Consider the following 23,662-nt stretch of genomic DNA (forward strand, 5'->3'; position numbering starts at 1 on the left):
GAGGGAACACTTCTGAACTCATTCTATGAGGCCAACATGAGCCTGATCCCAAAGCCAAAGAAGGACATCACAAAAAAAGAAAATTGTAGACCAATATCTCTGATTGAACCCACATTTATTTCATATGTCTGGGGGGTACAGTCAGGAAGTTATCATGTAAGGCTAACTTATAAAGAGGAATATTGAAAAGAGTAATACATGTGAAAGACAAAAAGTGTACATGGAAAGGGATTGGTTGTATTCAGACTATTCAGTAAGAGCACCCCAGATCCAAAGATCAGAGAGTCTCAGCAAGATGGTTTTACCTGAAGACACCTTAGAGGGAGTAAGAAACAAGTTACAGGTGTGGAGATTTGCAGTAAAACAAAACAAAACAAAACAAAACAAAACAACAATTATTTTCCAGTCGGGACTTTTCAGCTGAACAGAAAGCGTTTTCTCTATGTGTAGCCAGTTGCAAGGTAATAAAGAGTTCTAAGCCTAGCTAATCATTCGTGAGATGGAGAATGGGGAAGTTGGAAGGTCTGTCTGGCCACCTCAGCAGTTACAAGCAAACTGGGAAAGGTGTTTGGCCTTGTCACAGGTAAACAGGGGAGTCATCCCAAGCTCTACAGGAGCCATGAGAAAGAGTGGATGGAGTCTCTAGTAACTCACGTGTGGAAGGGTAATTCTTTGTGGTAAGCCATTTCCCTGAGCACAAAAGTGCCAGAGGATTTTTGACAGCCACTGTCTTCTGGGAGCACAGGGCTCAGATAAAGTTCGATATGGCAGAGAAAATCTAGAGACTCAGGGCTGAGTCCTGACTTTGCCAATAACTTCCATGAGGACCACAGCTGCCTCATTATGAAAATGGGGGTGGGGAAAGACTTGTTACATTTATTTCACATCCCAGTGTTTGATGAGTCTCTAAGAATGGCAGAGGGACTCTTTAGAAGAAGGGAGACAGCAAGTGAGGGCAGAGAGAGAGGGGACCTAGTCACAAAGGGAGGAGAGGACAACAAAGAAAGGCTATGTCACAGAGAGGGAGGAAAAATGTCAGCAGATACATCATAACTCCTGAGATATTTGGGATCAGAGAAGAAGCACCAGGGGTTTGACTTGGTCTGCTACTTCCTCTCTTGCACCCAGATCAGAGACAGTGCCCAACCAGGCCTTATACAATTGGGGTTTGAGCCCTAGTTTCAAGACTGCTATAAGATTTTTGCTTCTCCTCCTAACCCCCAGTTAATGTTTCTCCCCAGCTGTCTTTGCCAAGGGCACTTGGACTAAGGATTGGGACATTTACAGCTGGATCCAGTGCAAGATCACTGCCCGCCATGAAGCCCTGTCTCATCTTCACTCTCCTGAGTGCAGCTGGTGAGTGGCTGGCCTGGGCCTCCTGGCGAGGGATGGCACAGTGGTCAGGAGGGTTGGGAGGGTCAGAAGGGGAAGCAGTCAGCCACAGCTGAAGAGACAGGAAGAGGCAGGCATTTCCTTCAATTAACTGTTGAAAAAAACAAAAGGAATCTCTAGCCATGTGACTTATCCCATCAGCGGGCTCTCCCATCCCCTCTGAGACCTGTGAGCAAGTTGGAATATGTCACTATAGTGCCCCACTCTCTCCTGAGGATCGAATGTGTGATACCTTAGACTGCCACTTTCCCTGGACAGCCATGCTTCCCTCTGCCTGGCAGATGGACTCAGAAGTGTGGGCAGGGAAGGCAGGCAGGCCGGGGGCAGTGCACTGGAGGCCCCAGGGCCCTGCCCAAAGCCTTTCCATCCCCTCACTACCAAAGGCAGGTGGTATGCAATCATTACTTCCATGCTTGGTTGGCATGTTAATTAAAAATAATGTCGGGGCGCCTGGGTGGCGCAGTCGGTTAAGCGTCCGACTTCAGCCAGGTCACGATCTCGCGGTCCGTGAGTTCGAGCCCCGCGTCAGGCTCTGGGCTGATGGCTCGGAGCCTGGAGCCTGTTTCCGATGCTGTGTCTCCCTCTCTCTCTGCCCCTCCCCCGTTCATGCTCTGTTTCTCTCTGTCCCAAAAATAAAAAAAAAATAAAAAAAAACGTTGAAAAAAAATAATGTTTTGAAAGGAATAATTCATTTTCCCCTATTTTTATAATACACCACACTACCAGTCAAGAGTTCCTGATCAGCCCATGAGTTAATGTTAATATGCTTCCTTCTCAACCAAAGACAATGTCCCTGAAGCATATAGCTTGGGTGGCATGCGTGATTCTCTCTGATTTTTAAAAAGACGTTTAAAATAATTTGAAGTCCTTGGTATTATCTCTGAAAACCTTAGGCTGAAAAAAACTACCCTAAGTGTTGCCCCACAACCTGTTTGACTCTCTCTCTACCTGTGATTCTGTCAATTCTTTAGGAGTCATTTTGGCCAGAGAGTCTGAAGCTGATAAGCTGAACTTACCAGAAGATTTTACTATTCCTTACATGGTCTACTTGCAGTCCAGCCCAGAACCCTGTGTGGGGACTCTCATTCACCCTGAGTGGGTACTGACAGCTGCCCACTGCCCCTTACCGTAAGTATCCCTTTGTTCTTGGGACTGGGAGGGATCTATTTAAAGAAAAGCAAGTCTTATAGGATATCCCGGCAAGTCTTAATGACATTCTAAAGGAACCAGAAGACCCAGAAAGAGAGAGGATATCCTTCCCAATGGGAAAAGTAACATCCATTTGGGTGGCTTAAGAGGAGATCAATAGGAAGGTGTCAGGAAACTCTCTCATGGAGAATAATATTATATATATATATATATATATATATATATATATATATATATATGCCCCCAAATATATAAGTCAATTAATAACAAACATAAAGAAACCCATTGATAAAAATACCCTAATAGTAGGGGTCTTTAACACCTCACTTACAGCAATGGACTGAAGCAGAAAATCACCAAGGAAACAATGGCTTTGAATGACACACTGGGCTAGATGTACTTAACAGATATATTCAAAACATTTCATCCTAAAGCAGAAGAATACAGATTCTTCTCAAGTACAAATGGAACATTCTCCAGAATAGAACACATACTGGGTCACAAATCAACCTTCAACAGGTACAAAAAGACTGAGATCATACCATGCGTATTTTCAGATAACAATGCTGTAACACTTAAAATCAACCACAGAAAAAATTTGGAAAGCCCCCAAATACATGGAGGCTAAAGAACATCCTACTAAAGAATGAATGGGTTAATCAGGAAATCAATGAAAGAATTAAAAAGTACATGGGAGCAAAAGAAAATGAAAACATGACAGCCCAAAGCCTTTGGGATGCCACAAAGGCAGCCCTCAGAGGATTACAATTGCATTCAGTACATTGCAATTCAGGCCTATCTCAAGAAGCAAGAAAGGTCCCAAATACACAACCTAACCTTACATCTAAAAGGTGCTAGAAAAGGAGCAGCAAATAAAACCTAAAGCCAGAAGAAGAAGGAAAAAAATAAAGATTAGAACAGAAATAAATGATACAGAAACAAACAAACAAACAAAAAACCCCAGTAGAACAGATCAATGAAACTAAATGCTGGTTCTTTGAAAGAATAAAATTGATAAACCCCTAGCCAGATGTATCACAAAGAAAAGAGAGAGGACGCAAATAAAATAAATCATGATAAAATCATGAATGAAAGAGGAGAGATCACAACCAACACATCAAATACAAACAATTATAAGAGAATACTCTGAAAAATTATATGCCAACAAACTGGACAGTCTGGAAGAAATGGACAAATTCCTGGAAACTCATGCGCAACCAAAACTGAAACAGGAAGAAATATAAAACTTAAAAAATTTTTTTAATGTTTATTTATTTTTGAGAGTGAGAGAGAGACAGAGTGTGAGAGGGGGAGGGGCAGAGAGAGAGGGAGACAGAATCTGAAGCAGGCTCTAGGCTCTGAGCTGTCAGCACAGAGCCCGATGCGGGCTTTGAACTCACAGACCGTGAGATCATGACCTGAGCTGAAGATGGACGCTTAACTGACTGAGCCACCCAGGTGCCCCAGAAATATAAAATTTAAACAGACCCATAACCAGCAAAGAAATTGAATCAGTAATCAAAAATCTCCCAACAAACAAGAGTCCTGGGCCAGATGGCTTCCCAGGGGAATTCTACCAGACCTTTAAAGAAGAGTTAATACGTATTCTTCTTATTGTTCCAAAAAATAGAAATGGAAGAAAAGCTTCCAAACTCATCCTATGAAGCCAAAATTACACTGATTCCAAAATCAAAGACCCCACTAAAAAGGAGAATTACAGTCAATATCCCTGAGGAAGCTGGATGAAAAAATTCTCAACAAGATACTAGCAAATTGAATTCAACAGTATGTTAAAAGAATTATTCACCATGATCAAGTAGGATTTATTCCTGGGCAGCAGGGCTGGCTCAGTATTCACAAATCAATGTGATTCACCACCTTAATTAAAGAAAGGATAAGAACCATATTATCCTCTTAATAGATGCAGAAAAAGCATTTGACAAAATACAGCATCCTTTCTTGATAAAAACCCTCAAGAAAGTAGGGATAGAAGGAACATACCTCAACATCATAAAGGGCATATACAAAGACCCACAGCTAATATCATCCTCAATACGGAAAAATTGAGAGCTTTTTCCCTAAGGTCAAGAACACGACAGAGATGTCCACTCCCAGCACTGTTCTTCAACATCTGGAAGTCCTAGCCTCAGTAATCAGACAATAAAAGGCATACAAATTGGCAAGGAAGAAGTCAAACTTTTACTCTTCGCAGATGACATGATACTCTGTGTGGAAAACTCAAAGGACTCCACCAAATAATTGCTAGAACTGATACATGAATTCAGCAAAGTCACAGGATATATAATCAACATACAGTGGGGTGCTTGGGTGGCTTAGTTCATTAAGCATCTGATTCCCAATTTTGGCGAAGGTAATGATCTCATGGTTCATAAGTTCAAGCCCCATCTGGGGTTCCGTGCTGAGTGAGGAGCCTGCTTGGGATTCTCTGTCTCCCTCTTTCTCTCAAAATAAATAAATATGTTAAAAACAATAAAATGAAATCAACATACAGAAATCAGTTGCATTTCCATACACCAATAATGCAGTAGCAGGAGAGGAAATCAAGGAATCGATCCCATTTACAACCACACCAAAACCATAAGATACCCAGGAATAAACTTAAACAAAGAGGAAAGAGATCTGTATACTGAAAACTATAGAAATCTTATGAAAGAAATTGAAGAAGATACCAAGAAACGGAAAAACAGTCTATGCTCATAGATAGGAAAACAAATATTATTAAAATGTCTGTACTACCCAAAGCAATCTACACATTCAATACAATCCCTGTCAAAGTAACACCAGCATTCTTTGCAGAGCTAGAACAAATAATTCTAAAATTTATGTAGAAAAGATCCCAAATAAGCAAACTAATGTTGAAAAAGAAAACCAAAGTTGGAGACACCACAATTCTGGACTTCAAGCTGTATTATTAAAGTTGTAATCATTAAGACAGTATGGTACTGGCACAAAAACAGACACACAGATCAATAGAACAGAATAGAGAGCCCACAAATCTATGGCCAACTAATCTTCAACAAAACAGGAAAGAATGTCGAAGGAAAAAAGACAGTCTCTTCAGCAAATGGTGCTGGGAGAACTGGACAGCAACATGCAGAAGAATAAAACTGGACCACTTTCTTATACTATACAAAAAAATAAATTCAAAATGGATTAAAGACCTAAATATGAGACAGGAAACCATCAAAATTCTAAAGGAGAAAACAGGCAGCAACCTCTTTGATCTTGGCCGCAGCAACTTCTTACTAAACACTCTCCAAAGGCAAGGGAAACAAAAGCAAAAATGAACTATTGGGACCTCATCAAGACAAAACCTTCTGCACAGCAAAGGAAACAATCAGCAGAACGAAAAGGCAACCGACAGAATGGGAGAAGATATTTGCAAATGACATATCAGATAAAGGATTAGTATCCAAAATGTATAAAGAACTTATCAAACTCAACACCTAAAAAACAAATAATCCAGTGACGAAATGGGCAAAAGACATGAACAGACACTTTTCCAAAGAAGACATCCAGATGGCTAATAGAGACATGAAAAGATGCTCAATATCACTCATCATCAGAGAAATACAAATCAAAACCACAGTGAGGTACCAAGTCACACCTGTCAGAACAACTAAAATTAACAACTCAGGAAACAACAGATGTTGGCAAGGATGCAGGGAAAGGGGAACTCTTTTCCACTGTTGGTGGGAATGCAAACTGGTGCAGCCACTCAGAAAACACAGTATGGAGGTTACTCAAAAAATTAAAAACAGAGCTACCCTACGAACTAGCAATTGCACTACTAGGTATTTATCCAAAGGATACAAAAATGCTGATTTGAATGGCAAATGCACCCCAATATTTATAATGGCATTATCAACAATAACCAAATTATGGAAAGAGCTCAAATGTCCATGACTGATGAACGGATAAAGAAGATGTGATATATATAGATATATGGAATATATAGATATATGGAATATATAGATATGGAATATATATAGATATGTAATATATATAGATATGTAACATATAGATATGGAATATATATAGACATGGAATATATAGATGTGGAATATATATAGATATGGAATATATAGATATGGAATATATATAGATATGGAATATAGATATATATGGAATATATATTTGGAATATAGATATATGGAATATATATATAATGGAATATATATATATATATATGTATGGAATATATATATATAATGGAATGTTACTTGACAATCAAAAAGAATGAAATTTTTCCATTTGCAACAACATGGATGGAACTAGAGTGTATTACGCTAAGTGAAATAAGTCAGTCAGAGAAAGATAAATATGTGATTTCACCCCTATGTGGAATTAAAGAAACAAAAGATGAACATAGGGGAAAGGAAGGAAAAATAAAATAAGATAAAAACAGGAAGACAAACCATATCTTAAATATAGAGAACAAATGGAGTTGCTGGAGGGGGGATGGGCTAAATGGGTGATGGGCATTATAGAGGGCACATGTTGGGATGAGCACTGGGTGTTGTATGTAAGCGATGAATCACTGAATTCTACTCCTGAAACCAAATACTATAGTATATGTTAACTACCTTGACTTTAAATAAAAAGATAAAGTATTGAAAAAAACACAAAACACAAAACAAAGAAAAACCCCAAACACAGATGGGATCTCTGCTCTGCACATCATAAGAAATATGAAGTAAAGACAGTTCATCCCCTCCCAAGAACTGGAGTTGGAAAACTTCATGTTCTTCTCTCAGCCAGATCTAATGCATGAATGGTTTTTGTAGGAAATGGCTCTTGTATCCGTAGCATGATTGGACTCCTGGTGTAGAAGCACGTATGTTGGAATGTGTCCAGGGAATATAATGGAAAATGATAAGTGGGCATCCTGATAGATTAAGAGCCCTGGGAATCAGTGATAAAAGTAGGCAGCACATCATAAATATAATGACATGGGGGCTATAGAGGGGCTGGGAGAGACCTAAGAATATCCAGAAGTGAAGGGTTCAATACACTTGCTCAAGAGCTGCTTGGGACAATGGAGTGCGGGCACATCTCTATCACCTGCCTATGCATGTTTTCCAAATCTTAATAATAATAATAATAATAATAATAATAATAATAATAAACAACAATACTAGACTGTACCAAGTGCACTCGAGGTGGCAGATAACACCCCAGGTTTTATATACACACTGACTCTAGACTCTACAACCCCGTAAACTATTAGTACTCTTTCACAAACCAAAGCAGGTCATTTCAGTTTTCAAGTCTGAGAGACAAAATTAAGATGATTGGGGGGGGGGGGGTCAGTTCTGGCATTTTTTTGTGGTTCTGACATTCTTTGACCCTGCTCTTCTCTATCTCCTTGCCCTTTTTCTTCCAAAGTGTTAAAATCCGACTGGGAGTTTATCAACCCAGCGTCAAAAATAAGAAAGAGCAGATACGGAATTACTCACTGACTGTGCCCTCCCCTGAATTCAAAGCACAATCTCTGGAGAATGACCTGATGCTGATAAAATTGTCCAAGGCTGCTGCGCTCAACTCCCACGTGGGAACCATAGCCATATCTATGGAACCCTTAGCATTTAACGATTCCTGCTTTATCCCAACCTGGACTTGGAATGAATACAAAAACCGTAAGTGTTCGACTCTGTTCTTCATCCTGAGGAGGTTTTGGAGCTGGGGGAAAATGTGGAGGGATTTACGTGAAGGGAATGGCAGCTATGAGGTAATGTTCCTGACCCTCGTGATTACTGCCAGGACTTTATCCTGCCAAGAGATAAAATCCGAAGAGGCTGATACAGGGCAGCCAATCTGATACCAATGAGTGGAGCCGCAGGAACTGTGGTATCTCTAGAACATTCAAGACCAGAGTCTGGGGAACTGAATTCAAATAATGGTTGGGGGAACCAGGAGTCCTCACTCTAAAGACAGTATCAAGGTATCTTGTGGGAGGGTAGCTCACTGTCTTCTTGATGGCTGCTGACAGTCCAGCAAGCAACTCATCAAGCAGCAGTGGGAAAACAAAAACAGAGCATGTGGGGAGCTGGCAGAAGATACTCCCCATCCCCCGCCGCAGACAACCACACCTATATCCATACGATTCACTCAGGTGGACCCGGAGAGGTGGGGGTGGCTGAGGGAGCTGCTCCTATACACAGAAGGCAACTCTTATACCTGCTGCTTCATCCAACAGTCCCCCCTTAGAAGTGGACATCAGGGCATGCACAGGGGACTTGATTATGACATACTGTTGGTGTCTCTCTGGCCCGACCTACCAATGGGAAAAACTGCCACAGCCTCTGCTTCAGGCACACATGTCTCCAGCCTCTCAGCTCTCATTGGCATGGGCAGAGGGGACCTGGTCTCTGCAGAAACATGTCTCACCACGGGCACTTGAAGAAGAGAGTTGCTTTCTTACACATCTGTTGACTGTCGGTGGCCTTTACTTCACGTGGCTGCTAGTAACCCATCGGGCTCTCTGTATTGTCAAAGGATGATGGGGGCACCACTCAGTATCTGAAATGAAATGATAAAGCTAAATTTATTGCTGATCACAGTGAGGAAGAACAATGCTGAGCAGACAAAGTCTCCCTGAGCAGAGCAGAGTACTGGGACTATATGTGGTTTGGGAGAAGTTTTTTGAACAGGGATTACAAGACTTTAAGAAGCTTAAGGGGGTTGATGTCTATAGATTAGAGACATGGTTGTTGTGTGAGATTGTTGTTCACTGCTTGGCACTTTGAGGCATGTTTATTGCAGGCGGTCTGAATGGCTGACTTTAAAAAGTGACACTGATTGATCAGCTCGATGAAACTGTGTTCACTGAGGCAAATGTCATGATATTAATCAAGTTTAAACCCTGGGCTGATAGCCACAGAACACTCCTATCTTTCCTGTAAAACAAAACAAAAACAAAAACAAATAAACAAACAAAAAAAAACAAATAAAAAGTGAGAACTTTGATATTCTCAGTATTTGGCAACTTCATTTTTAATTCAGAAGCAACATTCCTGGGAATCTAAATGAATATTTTTTTCTAAGCAAATTGAATTTTACAATTTTTATCCTTGACTTTACAAGCCTTATTCAAAGTAATCGAAAAATAATTTATTACATATCATTTCAAAATAAAATAAAATCATATGAAGGTTTTATCACATAGGTTCTTCATGTCAGAATCACAGTGACAAAATAATTCTGTAAGCTCTTTGGTGCAAGGCTTCAAATATTTGTTAGGAATTCATTATTTCAAGTACTTGGTTACTTTCACCTAGCTTATTCTATGCATTTCAATTCAATTCCCATAAAAACTTAAAACTGAACATAACTCCCCTCTTTCTTGTCTGACCCGACACTTTGTGTTTTAGGACACTAGGTTGGATACACTATGAGAAAAATTCTGCTCCCTAAGTGACACTAGGCTTAGTTTGAGCAATCTCTAATCAGTTTTGTTGTTTCCTTCCTCCTTGTCACTCTCCACCAGAGATTAGAATTAATACTGTGGTCAGAATCTTTGCATCCTAAGGTTAACAGCTGAGTAACAATCACTATGAGGAAGATGAGCACCATGACTTCATACACTTACAAATAATCCACTTTTAAACAATCTATTTCATTAAAAAACAGCTTCAGACACATTCAAAATAGTTTTTTCCCTTTATGATTAAATGTAAAAAATTCGATGCCAAAAATAAAGGTTTCTTAGGGACAATGGCTTTGTGTCGACTGCTTTTATGTCATTTATAATCTTTTCATGGGTTTTGAAAGGTTTCTAAATTAGGCAAGTAGAGAGGGAACTACAGATCTGATTTCTGATGTGAGGGGGACATCATGTTCTGAATCTACTGATTTGACACAGATATTGAATGAGAAACCCTAAGAAGGATTTCTCAAAATAGGGGCCGATTACAAGAGTATGTGTGATAAGCAGAGTGACTAGATGTTATTTGTCTTCCTTTTCCCCACAGTCAGCGACCCTGACATCCTGACTTGGATAAACCAATATTCTCTCCCCCTCAATGACTGCCAGAACATGGTGGGACAAATAATGGCAGCACGCATCATGTGTGTGGGACAACCTTTAAACAACTTATCTAGAACTAAGGTAACTTTCTTCAGACAGAAAGATAACAAGGGGACTTTGAAGGTAGTTGAGGAAAATCACATGGCACTCATCCAAAAGGCCTGGAGTCCCTCTCCTCTCTCCCCCGAGATTTTGGGTTTGTCATTAGTTCCCCTTCCCTCATTTTACAATGGGAAAGACTCTGGGTAGAATCATTTGTCCCTTCTCCTCTTTCTTCCATTCAGTTTGGGCTCGAGCTTGAACCAAGAGAGGTGAGATCTAGGTGGACGTGAAGAGAGGGTTGTTACCTTTCAAAAACAAATGAGTCCCGTCCTTTAGATGCCTCTGCAACTATAATATACCACCTCTTGGGATTTATTCGTGTTCCATGAGGACAAAGCAACATTGACCTCCTATTCCTTCTCTCTGGCAGGAAGTTTCAGCCGCCCCGGCCATCTGTGATGGCAGGTTGCATGGAATCTTGTCCTGGGCCAAAGGAAGTATCACCCTGGGAAGTGAAGGGTTCTTCACAGAAGTTTATCACCATGCAAGATGGATCTTGAAAGTCATAAATAACCACTGAGGCTCTTCCATTCCCCCGTCTTCAGTGCAACATCTTCATAATTTCTACACTGAATTTACAGCTCTTGATCTTTCTTGTTCTTGAACAGAGTTCAAACAGAAAACATTCAGTAAACAAAAAAAATGACACTAAGAACTCATGCTGTGATCACTGATCTCTTGATATATAAACTGTAAGCATGATGAGAAATGTAACAACCCCCCCCCCACCATTTGTTCATTCAATCAAAAATTATTGAGTTATCAGCAATTTAGTAGGCACCGCATATGAAAGGGATAAAAGAGTGACTCTCATCTCCATCAAGCAGCCGATTATTCTACCTGATGACTATTGTTACAATGGAGATAAGAAGTTTCATGAGAGCACAGAGAAAGCCATTCTGGGTGTCAGAGCCAGGGAAGGTTTCACCAAATAGACAACTTAGGGAAGACTTTTATAAAGCTGAGGGGATAGTTAAGTAGAAGTCAGAAAAGCACAAGAATGTGGCATGTTCTGGATAATATAGGTATATAAGTAATACTGGAGGGTAGAAAATAAATTGTAGAGGAGGAGACCAGGTGTGAAAAAAGATTCTTATGTAGAGGTGAGCAAGGGTTAGATAGTGAAAGGCTTGACCTCTTTGGGGAAGGAATTTAGATTTTTATCTTGTTGGAATCAGAGGGGGTGTCACTAAAACCTCCATGGTAGAGAGAGCATCATCAAATTTCTGAATTTGGACTAAAGAAGCAGAGTCTCTACAGTTTACATGTATTGACTGTGAGTAGAAAGAGAAAGGGAAGTGCCTGGAATAATGTCCAGGTTTCTGACTTGGGCAACTGGGTAGGTGGCGGTTCACAAAGATAACAGGAAGAGAATCAATGTTTTCATGTGTAAAGAATCAGGAGCATGGTCATGAGTAGGAGGGATGGTCCAAGTTATATTTGAGATACCTGAAGGACATGGAGATGGTCATTTCTAGCAGACAGCTGGAGACAAAGATCTGGATCTCAGATGTCTAAGCAAAAACAACAGGGAGTTGTGTGTTTATGGGTGGTAGCCGCAGACTTCAGCAGAGCTCTGTGCCCCTGGGAAGAGCTCTGACAGATGCTCAGCCCTCTTCTCACCCTGGCATATAGTGGGGAGAGGTATAGCATCCTAGACCTATTGACCAAGACACTTAAAAATAGAGAATTGAGAGGATTCCAAGTGACCCAAAAGTAGGGTCTAGAGTGAGAGGCCATGGTTAACATAGAGGGGAGAGGCAGTGCCATATGAGGTCATCCGCTAAAAAGGGTAATAGGAAGAGGAAGAGAGAGGGTCGGTGAGATGAGAGAGAGAATAACGCCACAAAAGGAAAAGGCTGAAGAGAGAGGAGTACGGCGTTCCATCCCACGAGAGAGGTGGCAAATCCATACATCTGTAGAGATGGCAGAGGAAGGTTGGTTCTATGCTTTTCATCCCTCACCAAGGTAAAAAAGTGAAAAAAAAGGCAATAAAAGCTGGGTCACAAGTAAGACCATAGCTTATCCTGACACATAAACAAAAATCAAATTCTCAAATTTGGATACTGAGGCCATTTAATTAAATGATGCTTCTTTTCCTTGTAATCCTTGGTCATTCAAACTGCAAGCCCTTCTGTTTGCGTGTCTTCTCCAGTAGCCTCATTCCTAGTTTCTCAGTGCTTCCCATCTCTGAGTCACTGCCCAACACCCCCTGTCCCTTTTATTGAATCACATTTATACTGTTCCAGAGTGTTTAATAAAACGCTCATCTGAGTATTTAAGTAACTCTTAAATTATGTCTTCAACACATACTGGCAATCCTGCATTTCCCATGTCACTGTCTGTACAATTCTCCATAATGGCCACCTCAAGCATTTGCCTCTCTGCTCCTGTCTTCAGTGCTTCATCTTCATTGGGTGACCTCTGGCATGGGAGTACAGGGAGGTTGAAGCCATCAGCGATAACTTCACTCAACCTCCCACCTTCTACCCTGCAAACATACTCAGTGCTTTTCTTCCTCGTTCTTTCCCATCCTTCCTGGAAGTGAGACCCTATTATCTACAGCTTCTATGTCCACCTGTGATATGGATCACATCTCCCCTGACTTCCTCATGGGTGTGCTGTATTGATTATCTCTACTTCTTTATATTTTTCCACTTCCCCTATCTATTGACTTCTTTCTGTCACCATGGAAGCAAGATAAAGCCTATTCCATCCAAAATATGGAGCCTAAGGATGGGCTCCCTTGATCTGCTCTCTGGTTGCCTCCTGGGTCTTCTTTGCAGGCAGTGCCTACTTGACAATTCTTGAAGGGTCCATTCTGTGGGATTCTTCTGGGTCTCTCTTCACACTCTTCTGTACATGCTCTTCTCTTTTGAGTCCTCGTCTATATCTCCAGAGACTTTTCCCCCATCTCTTCATTTGCTTAACTTCTACTCATCCTTTAAGCACCAAACATCTCTTCCTCAAGGAAGTCTTCTAACCTTTACATTAGGGTCCCTGCTATGTGTTTTTCTACATCCCTTTCTTTCCCCCATTGGGACATCCATGGTGGCAAATCTTGTTATATCTGTCTCTCTTATGGGTCTTCATCATCTGTGAGGGCAAGATTCCCATTTCCCTTACCACTAAATCAATAATATCTAATAAAGTGCCAGCACACCGTATACTTTGTATTGGTTTTCCACTGCTACATAATAACATTGCCACAAACTGAACAGCTTAAGACAACATGTATTTTCTCACAGTTTCTGCAAATCAAGAGTCCAAGTATGACTTAGCTTGGTCCTCTCCTCGGGGTCTAGTAAGGCTCTGAAGTAAGAATTTGATTTCTAAGCTTTCTCAAGTTGTTGGTAGAATTCATTTCCTTCTGGTTGTGTGACACAGGTTCCTCACCTTTTGTGGGCTGTCAGCTGAAAGCTGCCCTCAGGTCCTTGAGGCAATCCTTTGTGCAGAGAGGGCATCCGTACATAGTTCTTTGACACTTAATCTTCCTCAGTGTGGCTGCTTACATCCCCAAGCCAATGGGAAAAATCTCTCTTGTGCATGCTAGTCAGGTAGATGTGTGTGTACACACACACACACACACACACACACACACACATACACACACACACAATGTTAGTGTTATGTATTAACATAATTATCAGAATGACATCCCATAATTTTTGCCATATTCTATTAGTTGGAAGCAATTCACACATCCCACATCTAAGAAGAGGATATTAGGGATTATGCAAGGCATGAACAGTGGGCTTAAAGTCTGTCCAAAATATTCAATAGAATTTCATCAAGTAATAAATTTATTGGATCCTTATCTCCCACACAATCAAGACTTACACAAGTCTTATATATGCAGGGCTTATACACTAAGGCTTTCCGTTATAGAATTCCTGCTTATCTCTCGACCTAGTTCTTAACACTTTCACTGTAATACATAGCTGCTGTTCCTCAAACACACCACATTGTTACATATATTCACGCTTTAACAGAAGGCTTTCCCTCTTTTTGAACTACTTTTTCTCTCCTTTTTATGCGAGACAAGTTCCTTCCCTCCTCTAAGACCCAGGTAGAGTGTAAAATTTTGGATACTCCTTCTTTATAACAATGGAGGCTGAAGAAGTAAGTATCTAACTTGTGTTCTAAGGCAATACCTCAACCTCCATTAAGAAACAAAACAAATGAGCATAGGAAAAAACGGAAAGAGAGCAAGGGAAACCAAGAAACAGACTCTTTAACTCTAGAGAACAAACTGATGATTACCAGAGGGGAGGTGGGCAGGGGGATGTGTGAAATAGATGATTGGGATTAAGGAGGCCACTTGTGATGAGCGCCAGGTGTATGGAAGTGTTGGATCACTACATTGAACACCTGGAACTAATATTACACTGTATGTTAACTAAGTGGAATTTAAGTAAAAATTTAAAACTCTCCTACATGTTATTACGAAGATTGTTAAGCATGCAACAAAGCTGAAAGAATTTCACAGTGTATACCTGTATACCCATTACCTGGATTCTACCATTGAGCAATCTATTAACATCTGGCATTGGTGTGGTATATTTGTTACAGCTGATGAACCAATATTGACACATTATTAGTAACTAAAGTCCATGGTTTATATTAGGGCTTGCTCTTATGTTATATAGTACTAGGGCTTTGGACAAACCCATAATGGCATGTATCCACAATTAGAGTATCATATAGAATAACTTCACTGGCCTGAAAATGCCCTGTGCTCTACCTGTTCATCCTTGCCCCCTTCTCCTCAAATTATGACAACCACTCATCTTTTTACTGTCTCTATAGATGGACTTTTTCAAAATATATAATAATTTTACACTGGCTTCTATCACTTAATAATAAGCATTTAAGGATTCCCCATGTATTTTATCACTCGATAACTCATTTTTTTAAATCACCAAATAATATTCCAGGGAGGACGTACCACACTTTGCTTACCCATTTACTTATTTAAGGACATCGTGGTTGGTTCCAAGGTTTGGCAAGTGTGACTACAGCTGCTCTAATTATTCATGTGTAAGATTTTGTGGACATAAGTTTTCATTCAGGTAATCCCAAAGAGTGTGATGGCTGGATCATGTGGTAAGATTATGTTGAGCTTTGTGCAAAACCACCAAACTGTCTCCCAAAGTGGCTGTACATTTTGTATTCCACCAGCAATAAATAAACATTCTTGTTGTTTCACATCTTTGCCAACATTTGGTGTTCTGTTTTAAACTGTAGCCATTCTCTAAGGCGTGTAGTTGTTGCTTTAGTTCGTAATTCCCTAATGTATGTTGAGAATCTTTCCATATGCTATTTGCCATCTGTGTATCTTCTTTGTTAATATGGACTGAACTGTGTCCTCCCAAAATTCATCTATTGAAGCCCTAAACCCCAACATGACTGTATTTGGAGGTAGGTCCCATGAGAAGGTGGCTATCTACAAGCCAGGAATGAATTTTCTGGCACTTTGATCATGGACTTCCAGCCTCCAGAACTGTGGGAAAATACATGTCTGTTTATTAAGCCACCCAGTCTGTGGTGTTTTATCATGGCGGTCTGAGCAGACTAATGCATTTGGTAAGGTATCTGTTCAGATATTTGGCCCACTTTTTTATTGAGCGGTCTGTTTTCTTGTTGAGTTTAGAATTTCCTTACATACTTTGGATACAAATCATTTAACAGATCATGTGTTTTGCGAATATTTCCACGTAGATAGTGGTACAGGTAGAGCTTGAGCTCTGAATACTTTATTTTGTAATTGCCTGTCTATGTACCCATTACTCCCACTAGTGTATAAGCTCTTTGCAGGCAGAGCAGTGTTTTCACATTTAAGCAGCCTCTACAGTGAGCACAGAGCCTTGCACAAGTCAGACACCTAATATAAATTATTGACTGGCTGGGGGAGTAAATGAGCGGATGGACAGTGACATGAAAGAAAAGGCTGATCTATCTCAAGGAGGAGTTCAGTGTCAGGCAGAGGGGTCAGGCCAGCACCAGAGGGCTGGGTTATGGCCACTGGAGACAAATGTCTGTGTCACACAACCAGGGGTTAGCATCACACAGATGGGAGGAGTCACTGTCCTGAGTATAGTTTGGAGAGGGCCATGATTGCAGAGTCTCACAAAGGCCAGAGCACAGAGGAGGGGGCTGTGGAAACACTGTGAGCCCTGACATCTCTCAGATTAGGTATGTTTTCCCCTGAAAAGGAAAACAAAAATGCTACATTTCAGATCCATTCTCTACTGTGTCAGGGACCAAGACACCTGATCTCAGTTCTTACCTTTCTGATACCTGACACCATCCTGACTGGTGGCCACCTCTTCTGGAACTGAATCCTGCCACCAGAAGAATTCAGGTGATATATTTGGATGATACACCCCTTCTTGCTGTATCTTCCTTAGCCCTTTTCTGTCCCTCTTCTCCATCCTTTCCAGAGACTCTGGGCTGAAACTCATCCTTTGAAAAGGCTTTTGACATCAATATGAAGTTTATCCTCTTCTGGGCTCTCTTGAACCTGACTGGTGAGTATCTTCCACATTCTTCTCTTTATTTGCCAAAAAGAAGTCCGGGAGGAATCACGAAAGATAGATAAAGACAGAAGGCGCTGCTCCAGGCTACAAGTGAAGAACGGATTCTCCCTCCCTCAGCACCACGACCATCCCCACCAGCTTTCCAACTGTGCCACTGCCCATCTGCCTCATCTCAGCTGATTGCTTGTATGCTTTTGGGGGAGACATGGACATTGACACCCCGATACCAGACCTGCTCCCAAGGAATACTGGCCCAACCCTGGGCCTGTCTAGAACAGGACCAATGTGCGCATGAGGGAATGAGAAGCAGAGGCAGGGGTTGAAAGCAGAGGTCCAACTAATGGACATAGCAGAGCATTAGAGGGTGTTTGGTCTTGTCCTGGCAGGCTCCAGTTATTCAGGCAAAAACCTTGCAGGTATGCATAAAAGCTCTTTCTCTCACACCCCGCATCCAATCTATTTGGAAAAATTTCGTTGGCTCTATCTTCTAAATATATCCTAAATCCAATCACATCTCATCACCTCCACTGCCCACGATGGCCAAGCCACCATCCCCTGCCTGGATTATCACATTATTCCCCAACAGACCTCTCTGCTTTCTACTCCTACACTTCCCACTTTTCCATAAGGAAATGACTATCACTGCCTTACACAAAACCCGGATGTGGCTTAACATTCCTTCAGAAGAAAGTCCACATCCTAATGATAGTCTATAAAACCCTACGTCACCATTGCAGTCTCTGTGCTTTCCTGCTCTTTTCCCCCTCACCTTCCATGCCAGCCACACCAGCCTCTGTGACGCTCCTTAAATGAGCCTTGGGACACTTGCTCCAGCTGTTTCCTCCACCTGGAACCCCAGTGACCCAGATATCTGATGATCTAACTCCCTCATCTTCATTTCATTGGTCATGACTCATGCTGTCCACAGGTCTACCGACCCTGACTGCTATGTAGTATTGCAGAAGGCCCCACCACATGCATGCACATCTCAGTACTACCTTTCCCTCTTTCCCTGTTGTACTATTTTTTCCGCAGCACCAATCACCATCTAACACGCTGTATCATTCACTTGTGTATTGTGTTTACTGTCATCGAATGTCTCCCCTCATCAGAACGTACGAGAGCAGGGATATTTATCTGCTTTGTTCCCCATGTTGCTCCAGCACCTAAAACAGAGCCTGGCGCCTACTAGATGCTCAGTACTTACTTGCTGAATGAATAAATTATCTCCCCCTCCGCAGATTCTGTTAGCAGTTGGTCCATTTTTTAAATGGCACTTGTGCTGTTTTGCCTTTCATTGTTGTAGGGAAAGGGATGAGATAGATAAAAGCATTCTCAAAAAAGGTAAAAACATAAAGTTCTCTAGGAGTTGATTTAACATATGTTCGCTGAATTGTAGAAAGTATTTAGAAAACTTGTATTTTAATTTGAAAAATATTTATTGACAACAAAAGGGAAAATACCCGTATCTTTTGAAAATTGATATGTTTGTATCCTTTTCTTCACGTTTTTAGAACAAAGTAAGCCAGTTTACAAATTCAGCTTACAGACAAAGGTATTAGAAGGGTAGGGGGAACATAAGCGTATTAAGTAATTTTCCTTTGTTTTTCCCAGAGATCCCTGCAAAACTCTCAGAACTTCCTATGTTTCTCTCTCCAGTTGCCCTGGCTTTTGATCCAGATTACCTAACTGACATCACTCCTCCATACCTGGTCTACTTGAAATCTGATTACTTGCCCTGTGCTGGAGTTCTGGTTCACCCCTTATGGGTGATCACAGCTGCACACTGCAACTTACCGTAAGTAGTAAGCCCCCAACACCACTTTATGCTTTGGGTTTTCAGGTTGGGCACAGACCCAGATCCCTGCCTGATGCCACTGCTCAATTAAGTGGACTTAGGGAGGTCTTCTGGGGACGTCCAGTGGTAGAGAAAAAGGTCTGTGGGAAGGGGCCAATAAAGGCCCAAAAGGATGGATAAATAATCTCTGTCAAGTCTTCTCTCAAACAACTACACTGTTCCAGAAAGCTTCAGGTTATACTGGGGATTACAAATCCATCAAACTATGATGAGAAAGATATACAAGTAGTTGGCTATGAGAAGATGATTCATCATCCACACTTCTCAGTCACTTCTATTGAATACGACCTGATGTTAATCAAGCTGAGAGAATACATTGAACTCAATGACTATGTGAAACTGGTCAGCCTGCCTGAGGAACCTGCCCCTGAAGAAGCCATGTGCATGGTCTCCACGTGGGCCTACAACCTATGTGATGCCTGTGAGTGACCTCAAGATAATACTGTTCTCTCAGAGTAGGAGACGCCTCTGTTCCCTCTCTATTCTTGGCTTCTGCAACTCTTCCCAGTGAGGCTTCCTTCTGACCTCTTAATTCATTTTTTTATCTCTTTTCCCTTTCCCTGTACCTTAGTGAGGGAGTCCTTTGAGCTTCCTTTCCCACTGTCTCCTGCTGCCATCTATGCTTCCAGACATGATAGAAATGGTGTTAGTGGAAAGAAGACATTTGTATCCTAGTCTTAATTTGCTGTGTGACAGGTGGTCACTTTGCCTTTGGGGCATCAGTTTTGTGACCTCTAAAATGTGGCACAAACTGTAGCAGATGTTTTCAAACTATTTCAGGCAATACAGAAACTTAAAGCCTTGATATATCATGAAATAATATTAATGTATTTAACATAAGATAAATATGCAAACTGTGCCAAACCAGGCAGGGCTTCTGTATGCAAGACTGATGCAAGACTAGCTCATGAGTAAGTTTATTTATGTATTTAATATTCATCATGTGATATACACACTATAGTATGGAAAGGAGATTGACGTTGGCCAAGCTTGTCAGCTTATACACATCCATCGACCCCAATCCTCCTTTTACAGAAGTCAAGAGGCAGCTGTACACGTATTCTAACAATGCTGCCATGGCTCCAACCTTTTTATTATTATTTTTTTAATTTTTTTCAACGTTTTTTATTTATTTTTGGGACAGAGAGAGACAGAGCATGAACAGGGGAGGGGCAGAGAGAGGGAGACACAGAATCGGAAACAGGCTCCAGGCTCCGAGCCTTCAGCCCAGAGCCTGACGCGGGGCTCGAACTCACGGACCGCGAGATCGTGACCTGGCTGAAGTCGGACGCTTAACCGACTGTGCCACCCAGGCGCCCCAGCTCCAACGTTTTTAAACTGCTCTTTGGTAAATACCTTCAGACCTTGAGGTACATTTACTTGAATATTCCAAAAAAAAAAAAAAAAAGTAAAAATTCTTTTTCCCCTAGCTTTATTGAGGTATAATTGAAAATTAAACATTGTATGATTTAAGGCGCATAGCGTCATATTTCGATATACATATACAATGTGAAATGATGGTCCCATCACCTCACGTACTGACTTTACGTAAGTGTGTGGGGTGAGGATACTTGAGATCTACTCTCTCAGAAAGTTTTAAGTACACAGTACAATGTTATTAACTATAGCTACCAGGCTGCACATTAAATCTCTAGCACTTCTTTGTGTAATAGCTAAAAGTTTGTACCCTTTGATTAACATACCCCTATATCTTCCACCCACCAGCCTCTGGCAACCGCCATTCTATTCTCTGTTTCTGTGAGCTTGGCTTCTTTTAGATTCCATGTAGAAGTGAGATTATACAGTACTTGTCTTTCTGTGTCTGGCTTATTTCACTTAGCATTATGTCCTCTACACAGGTAGAAATTCTTTGACCTCTGAGATTCATTCCATTTGAGTTTTGAAAATAGGCAAATGTCCCTCTGATGAGCAGTATGTTTGACTCATCCGGCTTATGCTACTTGGTCAAGAAGAGATATGACATAACCAAAAAAATGCAATACATTTTGATCTGGCTTATGAAATAATTTTTTTAGCAGATACTGACTTTTTCTGATCTGACAAATGAAAAACTAGGCTCTCTAAATTCCTTCAAACTCTAAAAAGAAGAGATGTTGTTTAAGGGTACATACTTGCAGCCAGTAGTTAAAGAAGTTCTGGAGACCCAAGACATAGCATATTGAATATAGACAGCAATATCATGATATGATCAAACTTGCTAAGAGACTAGATCTTAATTATTCCACCACAAAAAAGAAATGATTATGTGACATGATAGAGGTGCTAACTATGATGGCAATCTTATTACAATATATAGATGTATCAGGGCACCTGAGGGGCTCAGCCAGTTAAGCTTTCGACTCTTTGGCTCAGGTCGTGATCTCGAAGTTAGTGAGTTCAAGCCCCGCATCAGTCTCCACACTGACAGCGCAGAGCCTGCTTGGGATTCTCTCTCTCTTCTTCTCTCCCTGCCTCTCCCCTGCTCTCTCTTGCTCTCTCTCAAAATAAATAAACTTAAAAAAAAAAACCACAATACATAAATGTATCAAATCAACACATTATACACCTTAAATTTACACATTGTTACAAGTCAAATATATTTCAATAAAAAAAATTTAAAAAGGAGTCAGTGATGAATTTCAACTAAAAGATAAATAAACATAAAAGCTCAAAAAATAAAATAAATCAGAATTCCATATCAAAGGATATTCCTGAAACGTTTACAGTTCTAGAAAATTTTAAAGTGATTTATTTCATTTCATTGCAGAAATGTCTCATATCTACATGTCACTTCCAAGAATTTAATCTCTTATAAAGAGATCGACACTTGTATCGTGAGAAATTGTTAATCGGATCATTTCCTGCTGTCCAAGTAGCCACATTTTGATTTCTCTCAGTGTTTGATCTCTTTTCCTTTCTGTCAGAAGGAATATGTTGAAAAAGAGGGCAAGGAAAAAAAGGAGGTTTGTTATCTACTGACTCTTACAGAAGCTCTGTGTCTTTCTGTCCTCTAGCCAAGGATCCTGACTCACTGCAGAATGTGAACATCTCCATAATCTCCAGGCGTGAGTGCCACAATGCCTATAAAACCTACAAGATCCAGGAAGGTATGCTGTGCTTAGGCATTGTGCCAGGAAGGAGGCTGTCCTGCAAGGTAGTATGTTCTTAATGTCTTAGTTTTCCCATATTATTTCTTTTGTGTTTTTGCCAGAAAGATAAGATAACCTAGTTTCCTTTTTTTTTTTTTTTTTTTTTTTTTTTTCCTGGCAGGAAGTCACAGCTGCCCCAGCAGTCTGCAATGGGGTCCTTCAAGGAATATTGGCTTTTGCAGATGGATGTGTTTTGAGAGCTGATGTTGGCATCTATACCAAAATCTTTAACTACATGTCCTGGATTAGAAACACAATCAAAAACAACTGAGCTCCCATGGCAGGAATTCTGGATCATATGGCACAGCCTGTCCCTGTGTCCAGCCTCACAATTAAACCTTGAGTAGATGCCCTGGATTGTATCAGGCATGCCTGTCTCACTTCTGCCCAACGGAGTGAGTGATTTGTACATCCCTAGACTGTGACCTTACATGATAACCCTTTGTCTTCTCCATTCGATAAAGATGGCAAACTCATTACCCCTTAGGCAATTGAAGTTTTATCAAGTGGGGATTTTGTTCTAACAAAGGGATCATTGACCTATTGAAAAAAGGCCAGTCCACCATTTTGGGTGATAAATCCTTACTACTTGCACTGAATTAATGTGCACTTTTGTCGAATTGCACATGCCAAAAGGAAGAAGGAAATATGACAAAGAGAGAGCTGATTAGACATACAGGTGAGGGAAAAGGCTCCTAAGAAGGAGACTATAGGAGGTATTGCACTCTGTTTCTCCTTGCCCACATGACTCTCTACACCAGGCGTAGATCATGGTCATTCATTTTGCAGAATTCTGGATAGAGGCTGGAGTCATGGGAGGTTAATACAAAAGTGAACCGAGGCATATGACACAGCAGGTGTAACAGGGAATTGGGGCCAGATTTTGCCATATATGCTTGCCCCTTCTATTATGCCTGCTGCTGCAGGGACTCCATTCTATATAACTGTTACTCTTGCATTTTTCTTCCTTATTCCCTGTGTTTTCATCTCACCCCTGCAGCACCAGTTACCACCTGAGAGTTTTAATGAATAGTTACTTAAGATCAAAAGCACATAAACAAAAATGAATTTTAGAGGGTACTGCCTGTGGCCACCACAGGTAGGCTATGGGAAACTTGCAGTCTAGCTAGAGGACAAGAGAACTCCTCTCAGGAAGCAAAGTGCCAGCAGGAAATCTTGTCCTCTCTAGGGTTCGAAAACCTTGAACTGAGTAAACCCCAGCTTGCAGTGTTGAAAAGCAACACTTTGTGTACGGGTTATTAAGGCAATTGTGAGAACTTTACCTTCAGATATGGTATTAACTGACATTTTAGCTATGGAAAAACAGATGGTTTTTGCAAGAGAGCACCTTACCCTCTGGAGATGTTTCCCACCTTAAAATGGTACTATGATTTCAGTAGTTTATTCTGTTATCTTATAAGGC

At 40.9% G+C, this 23,662-nt stretch overlaps 2 protein-coding genes across 2 annotated transcripts; both read left to right on the forward strand.

The window, feature by feature from the left end:
- The first annotated feature begins 1,054 nt into the window (after positions 1-1,054).
- LOC112867046 (putative inactive serine protease 58) lies at positions 1,055-11,339 on the forward strand. The gene is made up of 5 exons (XM_025930023.2): positions 1,055-1,356; positions 2,364-2,520; positions 7,951-8,201; positions 10,536-10,672; positions 11,064-11,339. Exons 1-5 carry the CDS (start codon positions 1,317-1,319, stop codon positions 11,211-11,213), a joined length of 735 nt encoding a protein of 244 aa, XP_025785808.1. The 5' UTR covers positions 1,055-1,316; the 3' UTR covers positions 11,214-11,339.
- Positions 11,340-16,785: 5,446 nt separating this feature from the next.
- LOC112866989 (putative inactive serine protease 58) lies at positions 16,786-22,594 on the forward strand. The gene is made up of 6 exons (XM_025929956.2): positions 16,786-16,888; positions 17,137-17,223; positions 18,892-19,030; positions 19,255-19,511; positions 22,105-22,244; positions 22,361-22,594. Exons 2-6 carry the CDS (start codon positions 17,184-17,186, stop codon positions 22,508-22,510), a joined length of 726 nt encoding a protein of 241 aa, XP_025785741.1. The 5' UTR covers positions 16,786-16,888; positions 17,137-17,183; the 3' UTR covers positions 22,511-22,594.
- The last annotated feature ends 1,068 nt before the right edge of the window (positions 22,595-23,662 follow it).

The sequence above is a fragment of the Puma concolor genome, chromosome A2 (genome assembly GCF_028749965.1).
Source record: "Puma concolor isolate L17-30 chromosome A2, mPumCon1.1.hap2, whole genome shotgun sequence".
In the NCBI taxonomy this organism is placed as follows: Eukaryota; Metazoa; Chordata; class Mammalia; order Carnivora; family Felidae; genus Puma; species Puma concolor.

What these genes read in the sequence shown, in the direction of transcription:
- LOC112867046 (XM_025930023.2), top strand. Translation starts at nt 1,317, where the DNA reads ATGAAGCCCTGTCTCATCTTCACTCTCCTGAGTGCAGCTG. An exon ending in CACTCTCCTGAGTGCAGCTG is followed by an intron (nt 1,357 to 2,363) that starts GTGAGTGGCTGG and finishes TCAATTCTTTAG; the next exon opens with GAGTCATTTTGGCCAGAGAG. An exon ending in TTGGAATGAATACAAAAACC is followed by an intron (nt 8,202 to 10,535) that starts GTAAGTGTTCGA and finishes TTTTCCCCACAG; the next exon opens with TCAGCGACCCTGACATCCTG.
- LOC112866989 (XM_025929956.2), top strand. Translation starts at nt 17,184, where the DNA reads ATGAAGTTTATCCTCTTCTGGGCTCTCTTGAACCTGACTG. An exon ending in CTACAACCTATGTGATGCCT is followed by an intron (nt 19,512 to 22,104) that starts GTGAGTGACCTC and finishes TCTGTCCTCTAG; the next exon opens with CCAAGGATCCTGACTCACTG. An exon ending in GAAGGAGGCTGTCCTGCAAG is followed by an intron (nt 22,245 to 22,360) that starts GTAGTATGTTCT and finishes TTTTCCTGGCAG; the next exon opens with GAAGTCACAGCTGCCCCAGC.